Source organism: Mastigoproctus giganteus, chromosome 1 (genome assembly GCF_048544385.1).
Source record: "Mastigoproctus giganteus isolate SK-2022 chromosome 1, ASM4854438v1, whole genome shotgun sequence".
Lineage (NCBI taxonomy): Eukaryota > Metazoa > Arthropoda > Arachnida > Uropygi > Thelyphonidae > Mastigoproctus > Mastigoproctus giganteus.
This window is the reverse complement of record NC_143575.1, coordinates 93473313-93488041: the sequence shown is the minus strand read 5'-3', so window position 1 is coordinate 93488041 and position 14729 is coordinate 93473313. Positions and strand designations below refer to the sequence as shown.

Genomic DNA, 14729 nt, shown 5'->3' with positions numbered 1-14729 from the left:
ATTCACTAGGAACATATGATGGAGCTCCTAATGCACTTATTAAACCAGCGATATCACTGCAATACATGAGAGGACCTTCTTGTGAAAAATACTGTATAAACTCCCTGTCACGATTTCTGTACCAGGAAAATGATGCACCTGGAGCAAGTAAGTTCTTCACTTGAAGTCTGGATCCCAGAATTTCAGCAGCATACTTTGGAAGACCTAAGTCCCTTACTAAATCGTTCAGTTCGACTTGGGCGAACTGCTGTGGTGTTAAAATATTTTCTGATTGATAACATTCCTCTTCACTAACCTCTTTAGCTTCTGCTTTGGTGGAAGAAGATGTGGACTCCAAAGTTTCTGGTGGAGGTTTTACAAGCAGATCAGGTCCATGCAGAACTGGTCTTATGGCTGACGGTAGATCTGGATATTTGATGTCCTTTTTATTTTTTGAATTGTAACCTTTAATATCACATCACAAAAATAACATTTAGTATGGCTTACTGGCTCACGCCACACCACAGGAATAGCAAATGGCAAGCACACTTTTTTTTTCCTTGACTATTTTCTAAAATGTTCGACACATGTATGGCATACTTTATACGGTGCCCACGATTTATCCTAATTGCCTAGTTTTATGTCAAAGTATGCATAATACGATTTTTTTACAAAATCTGTAATAATATTTCGCCCCTGCTTTACAGGAACAAAACAACCACATATATAACCAAATATGTCGGGACTGTTTATACACTTTCTGGTTGCCATACTAAAAGAAAACTAACACACAATGAGAGCTCACGACAGTTTTTACAGGAGTACTGTGACTGCATAAGGGATTTGCCACTTACATAGGCTCTTTGGTTGGGTGGACTGTACAAACAAGTGAGTGCATGCTCAGACAAGTTTAACCCATAACTACATATAAGAGTTTCCCAGATTCCACTCAGAAAATAAAATTCTGGGAATCACAGATGGGCCGGAAGAATGGGGTGGGGGCTGTCTACCTTCCTGGATCTAGGTCGGCTACCTTGCAGTGTGTGTAGTTATGGGTTAAACATGCACAACCTGTTGTATTTGAGGCAAATATTCGATACTGATTACGAATATAGGGGTATAACACTTGTAAACCATTGCAGAAACTATACATTTGCATATATTACCTAGGTAATATTTTGTTAATGAATTGTGAAAAGTCTTTACATGATAGAAACAAACAGACTTCGGTTTAATAATCAGTAAACATGCATAAATAACTGCTAAATACTTTTACTCAAACCCCAGATACATTGTAATCGATTATAATCTATAACAGTCAGTAGTTTCCAAAAACTAATCTACAGACCCCTTCAGAAATCAAAAAAGTTTGCAGACCCGTGTGTGTGTGTGTGTGTGAGAGAGAGAGAGAGAGAGAGAGAGAGAGAGAGAGAGAGAGAGAGAGAGAGAGAGAGAGAGAGAGAGAGAACATTGGGTTTTCTGAAAAGAAAATTCAGTTATGTTTAAAACAACTTTATTCTCATTTTTACATAAATATATAATAATAACTTTATCATCAATTTGCTATACATAGAATGAATAATTTAACTGTTCCAGAGAGTCCGTTTTGCAGCCCCCCCCAAGCTGGTATAGACCCCCAGGGGGCCGTGGGCCCCGGTTTGGGAAACTCTGATCTATAACAATCTATTCCTATCTCTGTTGAATATTGTCAAAATTACCCTAAAAAAGGAATATTTTTGTATTATGATTTCATAATATGAAAAGTATTATCCTTTCACATTATCAGTATGAAATTTTCTAAAGAAAATATTCACTTAACTAACCTTCTGCAAAAAGACCACAATTGGAGGAATTAAATTAGCTCGAGCTCGTTCAAGGTTTGTAACAGTGCGTGGAGAACGAATAAAAATTTTGGTTTTCCCATACTTCACATCTTCACTGAAGCCTTGTTCATTGATAAGAATCTGACAGCCTTCAATTTCTGAGCCACCCCGAAAATTTGGCCAAGTATACTTAGATATCATCTTGTATCTATGGAAAGAATTTAAAAAAGTGAACATATAAACCTATCTGTTTTTTTTAACAATTAGTTACTTACTATCACTTATATTTACTGTCCATAAACACTGAAAATTTTGATGAAAATTTGCTGCAAACTAAGTTTCACATGAAATTCTAACATACTGCAGATTTCATCACTGGTAAAAAAATCAAAGATTAATAAAAAAAAAAAAAAAATAAATTGTTTCCATAACAAAGCAAAATACTAGTTAGGATATTGTTAAATACAACCAAGCTTGTGACTGATACAAAATTATCCCCTCCCTATTAAAGTCATTAGTCAGTTGTATTGTTTTTTGCATAACTATATTTAGTCATAGTGAATCAGTTAATATGGTATGCTAATTCATATCATTTTTATTTTTTCCAGTAGAGGTCATCAAGATGACCTCTAGTTTTGTATCTACAAAGACATGCCACATATAATCTGAAAGGCCTTGATGAGGAATCAAGATTGTAATATTAACTAGAACTAAACATTAATTTATAATTATGAACTTGTTTGTTTATTTGGTTTTTTGGAGCATTGGCAACTAAGGCCATATTGCTCCAGGGATATGTGGTGGTCATTCCCTGACCTTTCCGCATCCTCCGTATTTGGTGGTCACGGGCTTGAACTCCGGTCTAATCAAGAAGCATGTGCTACGCACTGCTGCTCTTGCCCACTTGGCTATGGAGGCACCTGAACTTATTGAATAATCACTTTGTTGGCAAGCTGCACAACTTGGCCACTCAGCATTGTGCCATGGCCGACCGGGCTAGCCGAGTGGGTAAAGTACCTGCCCGGCAACCCAAAGGTCGCGGGTTCGATTCCCGCCTCGGGCTTGGATCAAAGTACTGCAAAAAACCTTGGGAGGTGCAATATGGCCACAGAAGCTGATGCGCCAACAACTACCAAATAAAAAAAAAAAAAAAAAAAAAAAAAATTGTGCCATGACAATAGATCTCAACAGAACTATTACAGGCATTTTAAGAAGCAGCATAAAAAAGCTTGATGAGCAAATAAGTTTCATGTAGTGTAGTTTTCCTTGGTACATGTAATCAAATTCAACTGTGAACACAGCATCTTATTTACTATTTTTGATTCTTTAGAAAAAATAAAAAATCTCATTATATCATAAATAACAAACACAAATGAGAAAGTTCATCACTGGACAAAGACTTAAATGTTCTGTTTGAAAAGGTTACTTGCAGTCTAATAACTAACCCCCCCCCCCAACATTCTGCTAAGAATTAAGATTTTTCAAGTTTTATGTATTACACAAGCAAGTTGATCATAGAACAGTGTTGTTGTAATTATGTCACACATAATTTGTTGTATTATGCTGCCAGAGGCATGCAACTTTTTTGAAATGCTGTTCATGCATGCACAAATTGAGCCAATCACCAATTTTATACTCTTACATCACAGCTAGTTTTCAATATTTCTTATTCATTTTTACTCACTGATTACCAAAACTGTATGGACTAAATACAAAATACGATTTCTTTTTATTACTTTTTTTATGCAATTTCTAAGGAAGGATTTTCAGGCAATTTTTATGCCTCAACTTTAAAAGCAAATACTGTAAAAATAAACATTTCTCACTGATTTTCCTGAGAGTAAAGGATAGTATAGTCTTTCAGAATATCTAATATTACTTTCTTTCAACTTTCTCAGACAATAGCTAATATCACTTTCTATCACTTTCTTAGATATTCTTTCAGAATATCTAATATCATATTCACAGTAGTTTTTTAAATAAAATTTTTAAACATACAACTCTCAGGAGAATGACAACAGCATATAAAAATCATTTTTTTTAAAAAATTAAAAGGATGCTATTGTCAGTGAAAATCTAAAATTTCAAGTTCATATTTGCAATAATTTTTTTAAGAACTTTCTTAAAATCATAAATATTTTCTCTTTCAGTTGAACTCCTTATGAAGAAGGAGCTGTTACATAAACAAATGAATAAAAAGTTTTTCTGAGTTGTTTACACACACTCCTTACCTGTACAAGATGACACTTCAAAAAGGGTAAAATGGTCATATATAACCACATGAAGCAGTAAACTATGTAAATAGCCACCTCCAACAAAGGACAGTAGTTGAATAGCCAGGCTGCATTCCACACAGCTTGTCACAACCATTGTGTTACTGGGTCCCTAAAAATTGTGGGGGGGGGTTACAAAATAATGGCTTCTTTCAAAGCTATTAGGACTATCCAAAACAGTGTATTGATTATTTTTGTTTTTCTGCATAGTGACAGCAGAGAAAGAGATGTTATTATTACCAAAAACTCTATTATAGTCTTACTAAAAAGGTAAATTGACTCTCATCAAACTAGGGCTATTCTTTCTTTGTTTTCAAAAGCTATGAAAACCTTGGAAATTGGCTCAATCCCATTGCATGCTACAGCATGCAATGGGATTGAGCCGATTCACAGGTTAAAAGAATACTAAACTTATAATCATAGTAGAGTAAAATTTCATTAATTTGAAGTTCAAGGACCAAAATAAATCTTTTGATTTAAACAGGTTCAAGGTATCCAAGCAAGATCCAAGGTATCCATAAGTATTAATCGAGAGATAATTTTTTTCTAAGTCATATACTGTATTAATATTGTAGAAAATTCCGTAAACAAAAGGATTTTGCTATAAAATGAGGAGAATCATTTGTTTCTCCATTGTTTCTTCATTTTGTTAGACATATTCATGAATTGACTATAACACGTTAATTTAGTCAATGTGAGAAAGGTAATAATTTTAGGTTATTAAAAACAGAAGTCATGGAAATTGATAAAGATTGTATATACTCTTGTAAGTTATTCCTTAAGGAGTTTTAATTTTTTTTATTCTCCAATGGGAAAGTATTTTTGTCTCTGAAGCACATCCATTGTCATCCTCTCTTACATCAAGCACATACACAGTGACAAAAATATAGTGCACATATTGGAACTCATGATTTTGTATTGGTAGCTAATCACAATGTATTTTGGTTGCAAAGATGTGAACAAAATATTTATAGTGTTTTTAAATGTATTACTTGTGCATGAGGTACCACTCATTCATTGCAAATAAACTAAGTTTATTTACAATAAAATACAGGTCAACCATCACTAATCCGGTTCCACCGCTAATTCGGACATAATTTCCGTGAGCGTAATTTCAAATTTGCCCGGTCGGCGCACTGACCTGCCACTACTGCTTTGGTGGCATTGGTTGCAGCATCAACTGTTGGCAAAAGCTCTTAAACACTGGCAAGCCGTTTCCACTTGTTTTTCTGCATTTATTATTATAACCTGCTCACATTTAGCCCCAGCCATGATTCCAATGCATAAAGGAAGTGCCTCACATGGTGTAAAGTGCAAACACTGTACATTGTCCTTAACAGATAAAGTTGAACTTCTGAAAAAAAGCCATTCCTTTTTATATATATATATATATATATATATATATATATTTTTTTTTTTACAACACTTGTACAAACTTGTGGAAAAACACAGCACAATATGATGGATAATGCAGTGCACTAACAAACTCGTTTTCACAAAATCTCTGGGCGCCTCCGCAGCCAGGTGGGAAGGAGCAGCAGTGCGTAGCACACGCTTCTTGATTAGACCGGGGTTCGAGCCAGTCACCACCAAATACGGAGGATGCGGAAAGGTCAGGGAATGACCACTGCATATCCCGGAGCAATATGGCTTTAGTTGCTAATGCTCCTAAAAACCAAATAACAAACAAACAAACAAAAAAAACAAAATCTCTAAAAATACTGACAAACTTATTGTGATGTTTGAGAGTTTATTTTATTGCAATTAGTTTTATTGCTACGCTCGCCGCACATGCAATAAACTAATCACAAACGATCTTCATATGCATGCCATAATAGCGTCACATGTATGTGGCTGACACGGCTTCTCAAGAAATAAAGTAAAGTAACCTACTGGGCCAACATATATGTGACATAAAAAAAAAAAAAAAAAAAAAAAAAAATTTTTTTGATATTTTAAGTGAAAAAATGACAACACTGACATTACAATATTTATTTTAGAATTACTAATCAAATTATTTGCTAAATATTTTTTGGCCCCTGGGGAATTTTTTTCTAGCTTGGCAGTCAACGTGTTAAAGGTAGGATGAGGTGGTTAGCTGTTGGGTAAACTGTATGTGCTAAAATAACCACCAGTGATCCAGCAAACTCACTAATCCAGCACCCCACAGGCCCCAATGCTGCCGGATTAGTGATGGTCGACCTGTACAATAAATTTATTTACAATAAGTAAAGTTGGCAGCGATGAGGGAATCAGATGAGAGTTTGGCCTACCTTTAAGCAAATGAAGTTTTCTAAATTATTACTGCCTTTCAATGCAATATAATAAGTTTATTTTACAATCTGGTAACCCCCCCCCCCCCAACTTCTTTCCAGATTGCACAGGGGTTCATTAGACCCAGATAAAATTTCAGCAATTTCATGCTATTCATCTACTACATCCACACAGGTGAGACTCCCAGTACCTTTCATCAAAAATGATTTTTTTGATTTTGCAATTTAAAATTCCATATTGAGAAAACACGAAAAATGTTAGATCAAGTATGAAAATACTGCTAAGCCTTCATATAGTTTATTCCTGGCATAAACAAGTGGGTATGGTCCTTCTAATCTGGATTCAGAATTTAAGTGTCTGTTGTTCACACAATAACTGTAACAAATAAGAAACTAGCTAGCACATGGGAGCCACAGCTAGTTTGTTTAGCTAAGTGAGTGCACTTAGCTAAACAAACTAGCTAAGTATATGCAAACTAGCAAAGGCATATGAGTGCTCTTACACATTTAAATTAGAAAAGAAACTAAATTATAATAGTTTCTTTGTAATGTAAGCAAAAAAAAAAAAAAATAAAAGTTCACACTTGCATCTACTAACAGAATTCCAAGAAAATTCATCTACTGGCAGTCTCATCATAAATTGCAAAAACTCATATCAAAGAAAACTTAACAGTGCCCGCTGAATAAAAAATAAGTTCATGTTGATATAGATTTGTTTTCAAAAATGCTATTGCTAAAGCACCTTGTGTTTATTTGATCTTGTAACAAAACTTAAACAAAAAATATATATCTATGGGCAGCATGTTATAAACATCCAAAAGCAGTGTCTAAGCTGAAACCTTCACCTCCAACATTATGTGGTGCATGGAAAAAAAAAAAAAAAAAAAAAACCCTCACTACTCATGAGTTGTTTTAAAATTGTTACTACTACTATTGTTTTAAAATTGTTACACAATCTTTCTCTGATATGTATTTGATATAATCACAGATTAAGGAAAAATTCTCTGCTATCATGGAAACAGGATCAAATGCTGCTACCTCTAACTGTTAGGAAGTTTGCATTTTCTGTTCTGAGCTGAAAATAGATATAATTAATTGAAAACTAGTTTTTGATGATTTTTTTATTTTTCTTTTTTTTTTACTGTGATAACTACAGTGTGGAAAGTGTTTTACCCATAATTACCCTCAAGATGGCCTGTACCTGTTACACATTAGCCCTTGGCTGAGGGGTACTCTTATCACAAAAGACTTCAGATCTGCAAATTGCAGTGCTTGGAAAATAAGCACCTGCAACAAGACTTGATTGAAGTGTTTTAAGGCTTTAAATAGATTGAATAAACTAAATTACGATGGCATCCTTACTCTTTCTTGCACAACACACATAAGGGAACAAACTTAAAATGAGAAAGGATGGCTGCCAGATAGATTTGCAAAAATTTGCTTTCAGCCAAAAAAGTAACTGACTGCTGAAATAAACTTGAGGAAGTTGGGTGTTTGAATAAATTTAAGGAAGAATTAGACAAATTATTAAAAGTGATGGACAGAAGAGGTTTTTTTTTTTTTTTTATAAGCCTTTGAAATAATTTATTTCTCAGCATACGTTTTTTAAATAAATTATTGAAGATGGAAAAAACTGCATATACAAACCACAGACATATGGTTTGCTGAAGCAAACATGAATATGAACAGTCATATACAGTCACTAATGGTTTTAAATTACAAAAAATTGCTATTTGCACTATATTCACAATGAAATCATATCAATCTATATTGAAGCCATAAGTGCTTATGATACATTCTTCAAAGGTTGCAATCGCATCATAGTGTAACCTAACATTTATATTAGATCAGACAAACAAGCAACCATTAGCCAGGTTCCTACTATCAGAAAGAGTTAACACAGTGCCAAGTATGATTACATAGAAATATTTGCGCTTTTATGGCATCAATAGCCTTTTTCTTTTATGTTTCATGCAGTCTACTAGGGCACTGGGTGTAGAGTGTTAAATGGCAAACTCTCACTGAGGCCCCAACTACTATTACAGCACCTTTACTCAAGCCTTGATCACTTCCAAGTGATCAAAGCTTTTGGTAAAGATGATTTAACATATTTTTGTAATAACAAGCAATTTTGTCATGGTGTAAAGAGTGCAAGTAATTAATATTTTGACTTTTCTTTGGCAGAAAAGAGGGCCAATGGCTGTGTAGGCAGAAGCCTACTTTATATATAACAGAGTGAGCCATGCTGGGGAGAGGGTAAATACTGCCATATTTCTTTTCACTATTTTGGCAAAATCACGTATATAGTATGCTTCCAAAATGTCCTTTCTCTTGTGATGGTGTGCAATGTTCAGACTGTAGTGTGTGATGTGATTGGGTTTGCCTGGTGTACCACATTGTTTTGTTCGATATTTCCTGTTCTTTTTGCACATTCCACTACTCTTATTTTTAATTTTCAAAAAGTCTACCCGAGCCGCAGTTATAGCCCCAGTTGGCAAGCATCCTGACTTCTTTGTTACAAAACTCTATACAGACACGATTCCTTACTTTCCTTCATGTTCATCACGGCAGCAACTTGTAACCACTTGTTTATCTTTATATTACTTCTATTCACCATTGACAAGGAAACCGAAGAGTCCCAAAACATGTGGAACTATCTTATAATTTTTAATGAATGTTTTCTATATCCTTTCAAAGAAGCATGGCACTTATCTTACAAATTATTCATCTGTGTTTTTAGCAACATCCTTTCATACTGAATATTTCATTAAAATACAGCGACTTCTTAATTTAAGCAAGATTCCAGATTGTCTCGTGCAATTTCTAGGTTAAATTCCAGAATGTGTTGTGCAATTTAAAATCACGGGTAATGTAAATAATCACCAAAAAATGCGATAATAGGCCTATGATAGTAACTCACACATCAAGATAAATTACCCCTACAAATATATACCATTTGTTTTCTCTCTGGTTGGAAGACTGGGCATTCTAATGAAAGGGATGAGCAACCAAAGGGATTCATTCATCTCTATTGATTTATTATTATTATTTTTTTTTGTACGGTAAGAAAAAGTATGTTCACTATAACCAACATGTACAGTACAACGCAAACAACAATTGTGTGTGTGTGTGTGTGTGTGTGTGTGTGTGTGTGTGTGTGTGTGTGTGTGTGTGTGTGTGTGTGTGAGAGAGAGAGAGAGAGAGAGAGAGAGAGAGATATTGGGATGGCCTTAGGCAGATTGAGGAGAAGGATCATTGTGGTCAGATTCCATTCCGTCAGATTCGGACAAGATAGATGGGGTGGGGGTGTTATGCTAACCCGGGAGGTTGAGGATTCACTTGACTGCTCCCTTGAGCATGTGAAAAAGGAATCCAGAGTTCGTTGCTTTGCACATTGTCTCTTCTCATGCAAGAACTCATAGTAGCAACCAAGTTCTGGTGTAACTTTACATTGCACTTTAAAGCTTCATTCAAGATAAGAGTCATCAGCTAACAGATTTTTTAGTGAGTTTCATGTATTTGTCTTTGGTTTGTGCTTAATCTTCATTGGTATCAGAGCCTTTGAAGGAGTTGCTAAGATCTGGACATAACTTATGCCACAAACTTTGAATACAGTTGTGGAACTTCACATCATGCAGCATCAATGAATTTTAAAGCATCTTTTATAACGAAGGTGTGCCATTATTGCTACACAGTCAACTGTTCATGGTCGATCTTGTCAATTAGATCAGCCAGAATGCACTTTAAATACTGAGCCTTAAGAGATTTATCCCACATTGGTCCACAGGCTGGAATATTGAGGTTGTATTTGCTGGGAAAAAAACAACCTTGATATTGGAACAGATGTCAAGAATACTGGGTGGATGGCTTGTGGCATTAACAAGAATAAGTAAGATGTTGAACGGAATTCCTTCTGCCTTGCAATACACTTCCAATTCTGGTCACAACTGAGATACAAGATAACCTCTGAAAATAACAGCAATCATCCATCCTTTAGGGTCTGAGTACCAATACATGAGCATGGCAACCTGTCGTAATCTTTAAGGGCACAAGGGTTTTGATAGTGGTAAATGCACACAGATTTCAGTTTCTGACCCTCCATATTAGCACCAAACAGAAGTGTTAGCCAATCTTTCGCCATCTTTAAGCCAGGTGCAGTCTTTTCAGCAATGGAAATAAGTGTGATCACACCTATTTTTTTCCCAATATAAACCTGTTTAATTGAGGTTATGGTAGAGGCCATAAAAACAAAATAAAAAAAAAATAAGCACCAAGAAAAAATTGGGCACTTCCAATAGACGACCAATCGACAATCTTCAGCAAAACAAAATGAAAAAATGGTGGGTTATCACACTGATCTCTCATGGTACTTTCCATAAATATGGTTGTTGCGCATTATTTTAAAATCACATAATTTGAAAAGCGTAAAGTAAGAAGTCACTGTATAAATAATAGCCTTTTAGCATGATGCAAAGATTTTTAATAAAACTAAATTACAACATTATAATATTACAACCCCCAACTGTTTTTTTTTTTCCCTGTTTAATACTATTAAAATAAAACTGCCTTTAAGCAAGCAAATGAGGATATAAAGCTGCACATTAACTGGTTTAAAATACATATCATAACAAAATAATACCTGCGCAAAAAACGGGTATATGTTTGCCGATAAGCAAATCCTGCACGTCTTACTCGAACATTTTCCAACAGACCCAAATACCTTACTTGATGAATCACTCTCTCGTGGTCAAAGAGAACTGGTGATTTTTGCTCATTTGGTTTTATACACCGGATATAATAAGGATCCTAAAAATAAATATTTAAAATAAAAAAAAGTCTGAATAATCAAAAAAAAAAAAAAAAAAAAAAAAAAAAATTTGCAAGCTTGTTACTCTTTTTTTTTTTTTTTCATTCCAAATTATACTGGATAAAATTTTTAAAATTCTTTAAACACACACACACACACACACACACAATTATCCCAATTAAAATGTATCCACTTTTCCATATAATCAAGTTTTATTGAAAAACAGCATTTAATTAAAACTGCTACAGATTGTGCTAAAAGTGCCCACCTAGCTTGTGTATAGATGCATTTCCTGTTTAAAGTGTGTTTAATGCATGTAATTGGATAAATGCAATATACCGTATGATGAGGGGTTTTTTTTTTTTTTGCACAGATCTGTTAGATATTTATTATTCTAATATCTCGATGTTGCAAAAATGATTCAGATGCAAAGCAATGTTTCAAAACAAAAGCTCTTTTCTGGGAAATCCCACACTATGCACCATACTAATAAACACTGAATACCCCCTCAAATATCAGTTATCATAATGAAACTGCCTTTCTGCCACCTGTTTTTAATTATCTCACTCCATATCCAATGAAATCATGTGCTCTGTTTCCCCAGTTATCATCTAGCTAAACACCATTGCCCAACAGGTTGTTCATCCAAATAATGTACTCTACTCTATTAAAACTCTTCAGCAACTTGCACACACAATATCAAGAGTGCAGTTACTTCTCTATTTAAAATACATATATACAAAATTAAGTAAAAATAAATTAAAAATATATCAAGAATGACAAGCAATATATTGAAAGCAATAAAAATATAACAAAATAAAAAATAAAGAGTTAAGCAAGTTAGAATCAGCACATAAGTGAGGATAAAATAAGTTAAAATCAAAAACATAAATGAGAAGCTCTCAAAGGCAGAGCCTCTTTGTCGACTAACTAGTGCATGACACAACATGGCATAAATAGCAGATTTACAATACAAAATTTTAAAAAATATATATAAAAATTATTCAGGATCTGGTGGCAGTAAATGACATGAATTGGCAACAACATTTCAAGTGCACAACTTCATTATTTAGTAGGACGATGAACTCCATAATGGGAATACTGTTATTACAGTTAAAAGTGAGGCCAACTGTAAAATATTTGGAATGCCTCAAGAGAAAACAGAAATTGTGCAAGCGATCAATAATCAAGAATTATTGCACGGGTCAAGCTTATTGTATCACTACCAATAATGCTCAGCAATAATGGATCAAGCAAAACTGGCAGTGCCAATGTTGTATTGATGCTTGTGGATGTGATCTTCCAACCCTTTGCCAGATTCACCAATGTAACAACCTCACAATCCAAGCATCTTATGTGGTAAACAAACTCACCCTTCATAAGCAAAGGTACAGGAGTTTGCATTAGTAACAATGGATTGAAACTTCCTACTGGGGAAGTGTGCATATCTAATACATCAGTTCTGCAATACTCTGGCAACATGCTCAGAAACATCCAGATAGTGGTGGATGTAGGCAGATACAAGGATTCAGTTTGAGGAGAAGGATGTTTTTATAATGCAAAATCATCAGCCTGCTCAAATCTATCATAAATAGGAGAGGAGTATCCACATCTCATTAAATCTGCTCTTACTTTAGCAATTTTAGTATTCCTGTACACCACAGAAGTGGAATGCGACATGTCACTGCACCTAACTAACTGACATTACCCTCCTCCTTTGGAGAATTTGAAACAAGCAGTTGCCTGAAGATGATGCACTCATCTTCAGGCAACTGCCTGAAGATGAGTGCATCATTTGTCATTGCCACTATCTTTATGCTAGAATATGTTTTGCAATTAAGAGTACATGGCTTCCACTAAATGCTAATAGCATTTTACAATTATTGTTAGGGTTGCCTTTCCCTCCAAATTTCTTAAAATATCACTGTGGATGTAATTGTCATTTCCTATCCTGCTATTTAAATCTCCAAGTTAAAATTTAGTTCTTTGTGATTAGTCTCTAGTGCTTTCTAAAATATTAAAGAATATTTTATTTTTTGAGCCTACAACTGGGCCATCTGCACAGATAAATTTTATCACCCAACTTTCCATCTTAAGTACTTCCATCTATCATAACTATACTGGACAATGATTCCCAGCTTTGTTTCTAAAAGCTAATACTACATTCTTTGCACTACATCTCACTTTAAGAATAAATTGTAATTATTGTTTGGCTGCAGCTTACCTGTATTCGTACTCTGTTTACGTGATACTTGCTATTCCTAATGGCTGTTTCAGTAATATATTTAGCACTGTGTCCTGGTTCAGTAATAATAATAGCAGGGACATTGTTGACCCAGGCAACACCCCACTTGATCTGAGTGTCAATTGCTTTCTACCCCCATGAAGATAACGTTCTAGCCTATAATTTATCCAATATGGTCAGCTTAGTCTTACACTGGCAGCCCATCCTCATTCATTCAGTTGCTGAATCCATCCTAACAGGTCATGCAATGAGAAGGTGAGGTATGGACAGCTGGTCCTTCAAGACTGGATCATTCAAGATTAATTCAAATCCAAGCAGCTTCTTAAAGTCTTTGTACCCAATGCCAAACAAATTAAAAAAGGTACAACCCTACCTACTTTACTTACATATACCAACAGCATAACTTTCCTTTAAGAACATATGTAATAAAATTGCTAAAAGCATAAAAACAACTTGCCTCTCTATTCAGAATATTTAAATTTTCAAGTAGTAAATGGTTAAATTAAAAGAAAGGGTAATGAGTTAAATACCATTAAAATGCCATCTCTCTGAATTGCACTTCACTGAGTGCATCAAAACCTGCTGACTGGCAAAAAAATAAATAAATAAAATTGAATAAGGTGACAAACACAACATCAAGAAGAAAACCAATATTTTCATAAGAACACATTGTCAAATGACATAATATGTAATGTGCATGTGGAAGACAGGAGATTTTAAATATTAGGGGGAATCCCAATGAATAGAGAAATTGTATCTGATTGGCTAGTAAAGAAGTAAACTTTCTCAAGATTCCAGACATGTCTATAAAGCTCTGTGAGAGGACAGTAAAACAAATGAAAGCAAAATATTCATGGTTATTTCATGGTTATATGTGGTACTAGAGCTAGGGGACAACTTCAAATTACAGTGAAACAGGTTTAGAGTGAATTGCAGGAAGTTTTCTTTTAGCCAGTGAGTAGTTAATCACTGGCAAGGTACCTAAAACTGGATACATATCTACAGAAGGAGGGAAAAAAAAAAAAAAAAAAAAAAAAAACATCCGGGTAGTTTATTTTATTATTATTTTTTGTTTATTTATAATTATTTTGGTCAGTGCATAAAAGCTTAAGGTTGCCTTGCAACGTATGGGTAATACTAATACTAATTTATTTAGTCTCCCTATCACTCATCCAACTCAAATTACTTAAAATTAAGTTGTTTTTTCTTTGAAATTGACTGTTGCCAGTCTAATTGCTAACAGTGAAGTAATTTTCCTTTGCAAATTTAACATTCATAACTCCAGCCGCTCCAATTTTCTAGCAGTATACTGAACTTAGAGATGCTGTG

General features: G+C 34.4%; 1 protein-coding gene across 1 annotated transcript in view; it reads right to left on the bottom strand.

The window, feature by feature from the left end:
• LOC150090996 (unconventional myosin-Id-like) overlaps nt 1-14729 on the bottom strand; it is a 227201-nt gene that overhangs the window by 66193 nt on the left and 146279 nt on the right. Inside the window, exons 14-15 of the mRNA XM_090380130.1 lie at nt 10988-11154; nt 1803-2010 (exon numbers count right to left, since the gene is read on the bottom strand). Coding sequence (XP_090236256.1) covers nt 1803-2010; nt 10988-11154 — 375 coding nt within the window. The remainder of the gene's footprint in view (nt 1-1802; nt 2011-10987; nt 11155-14729) is intronic.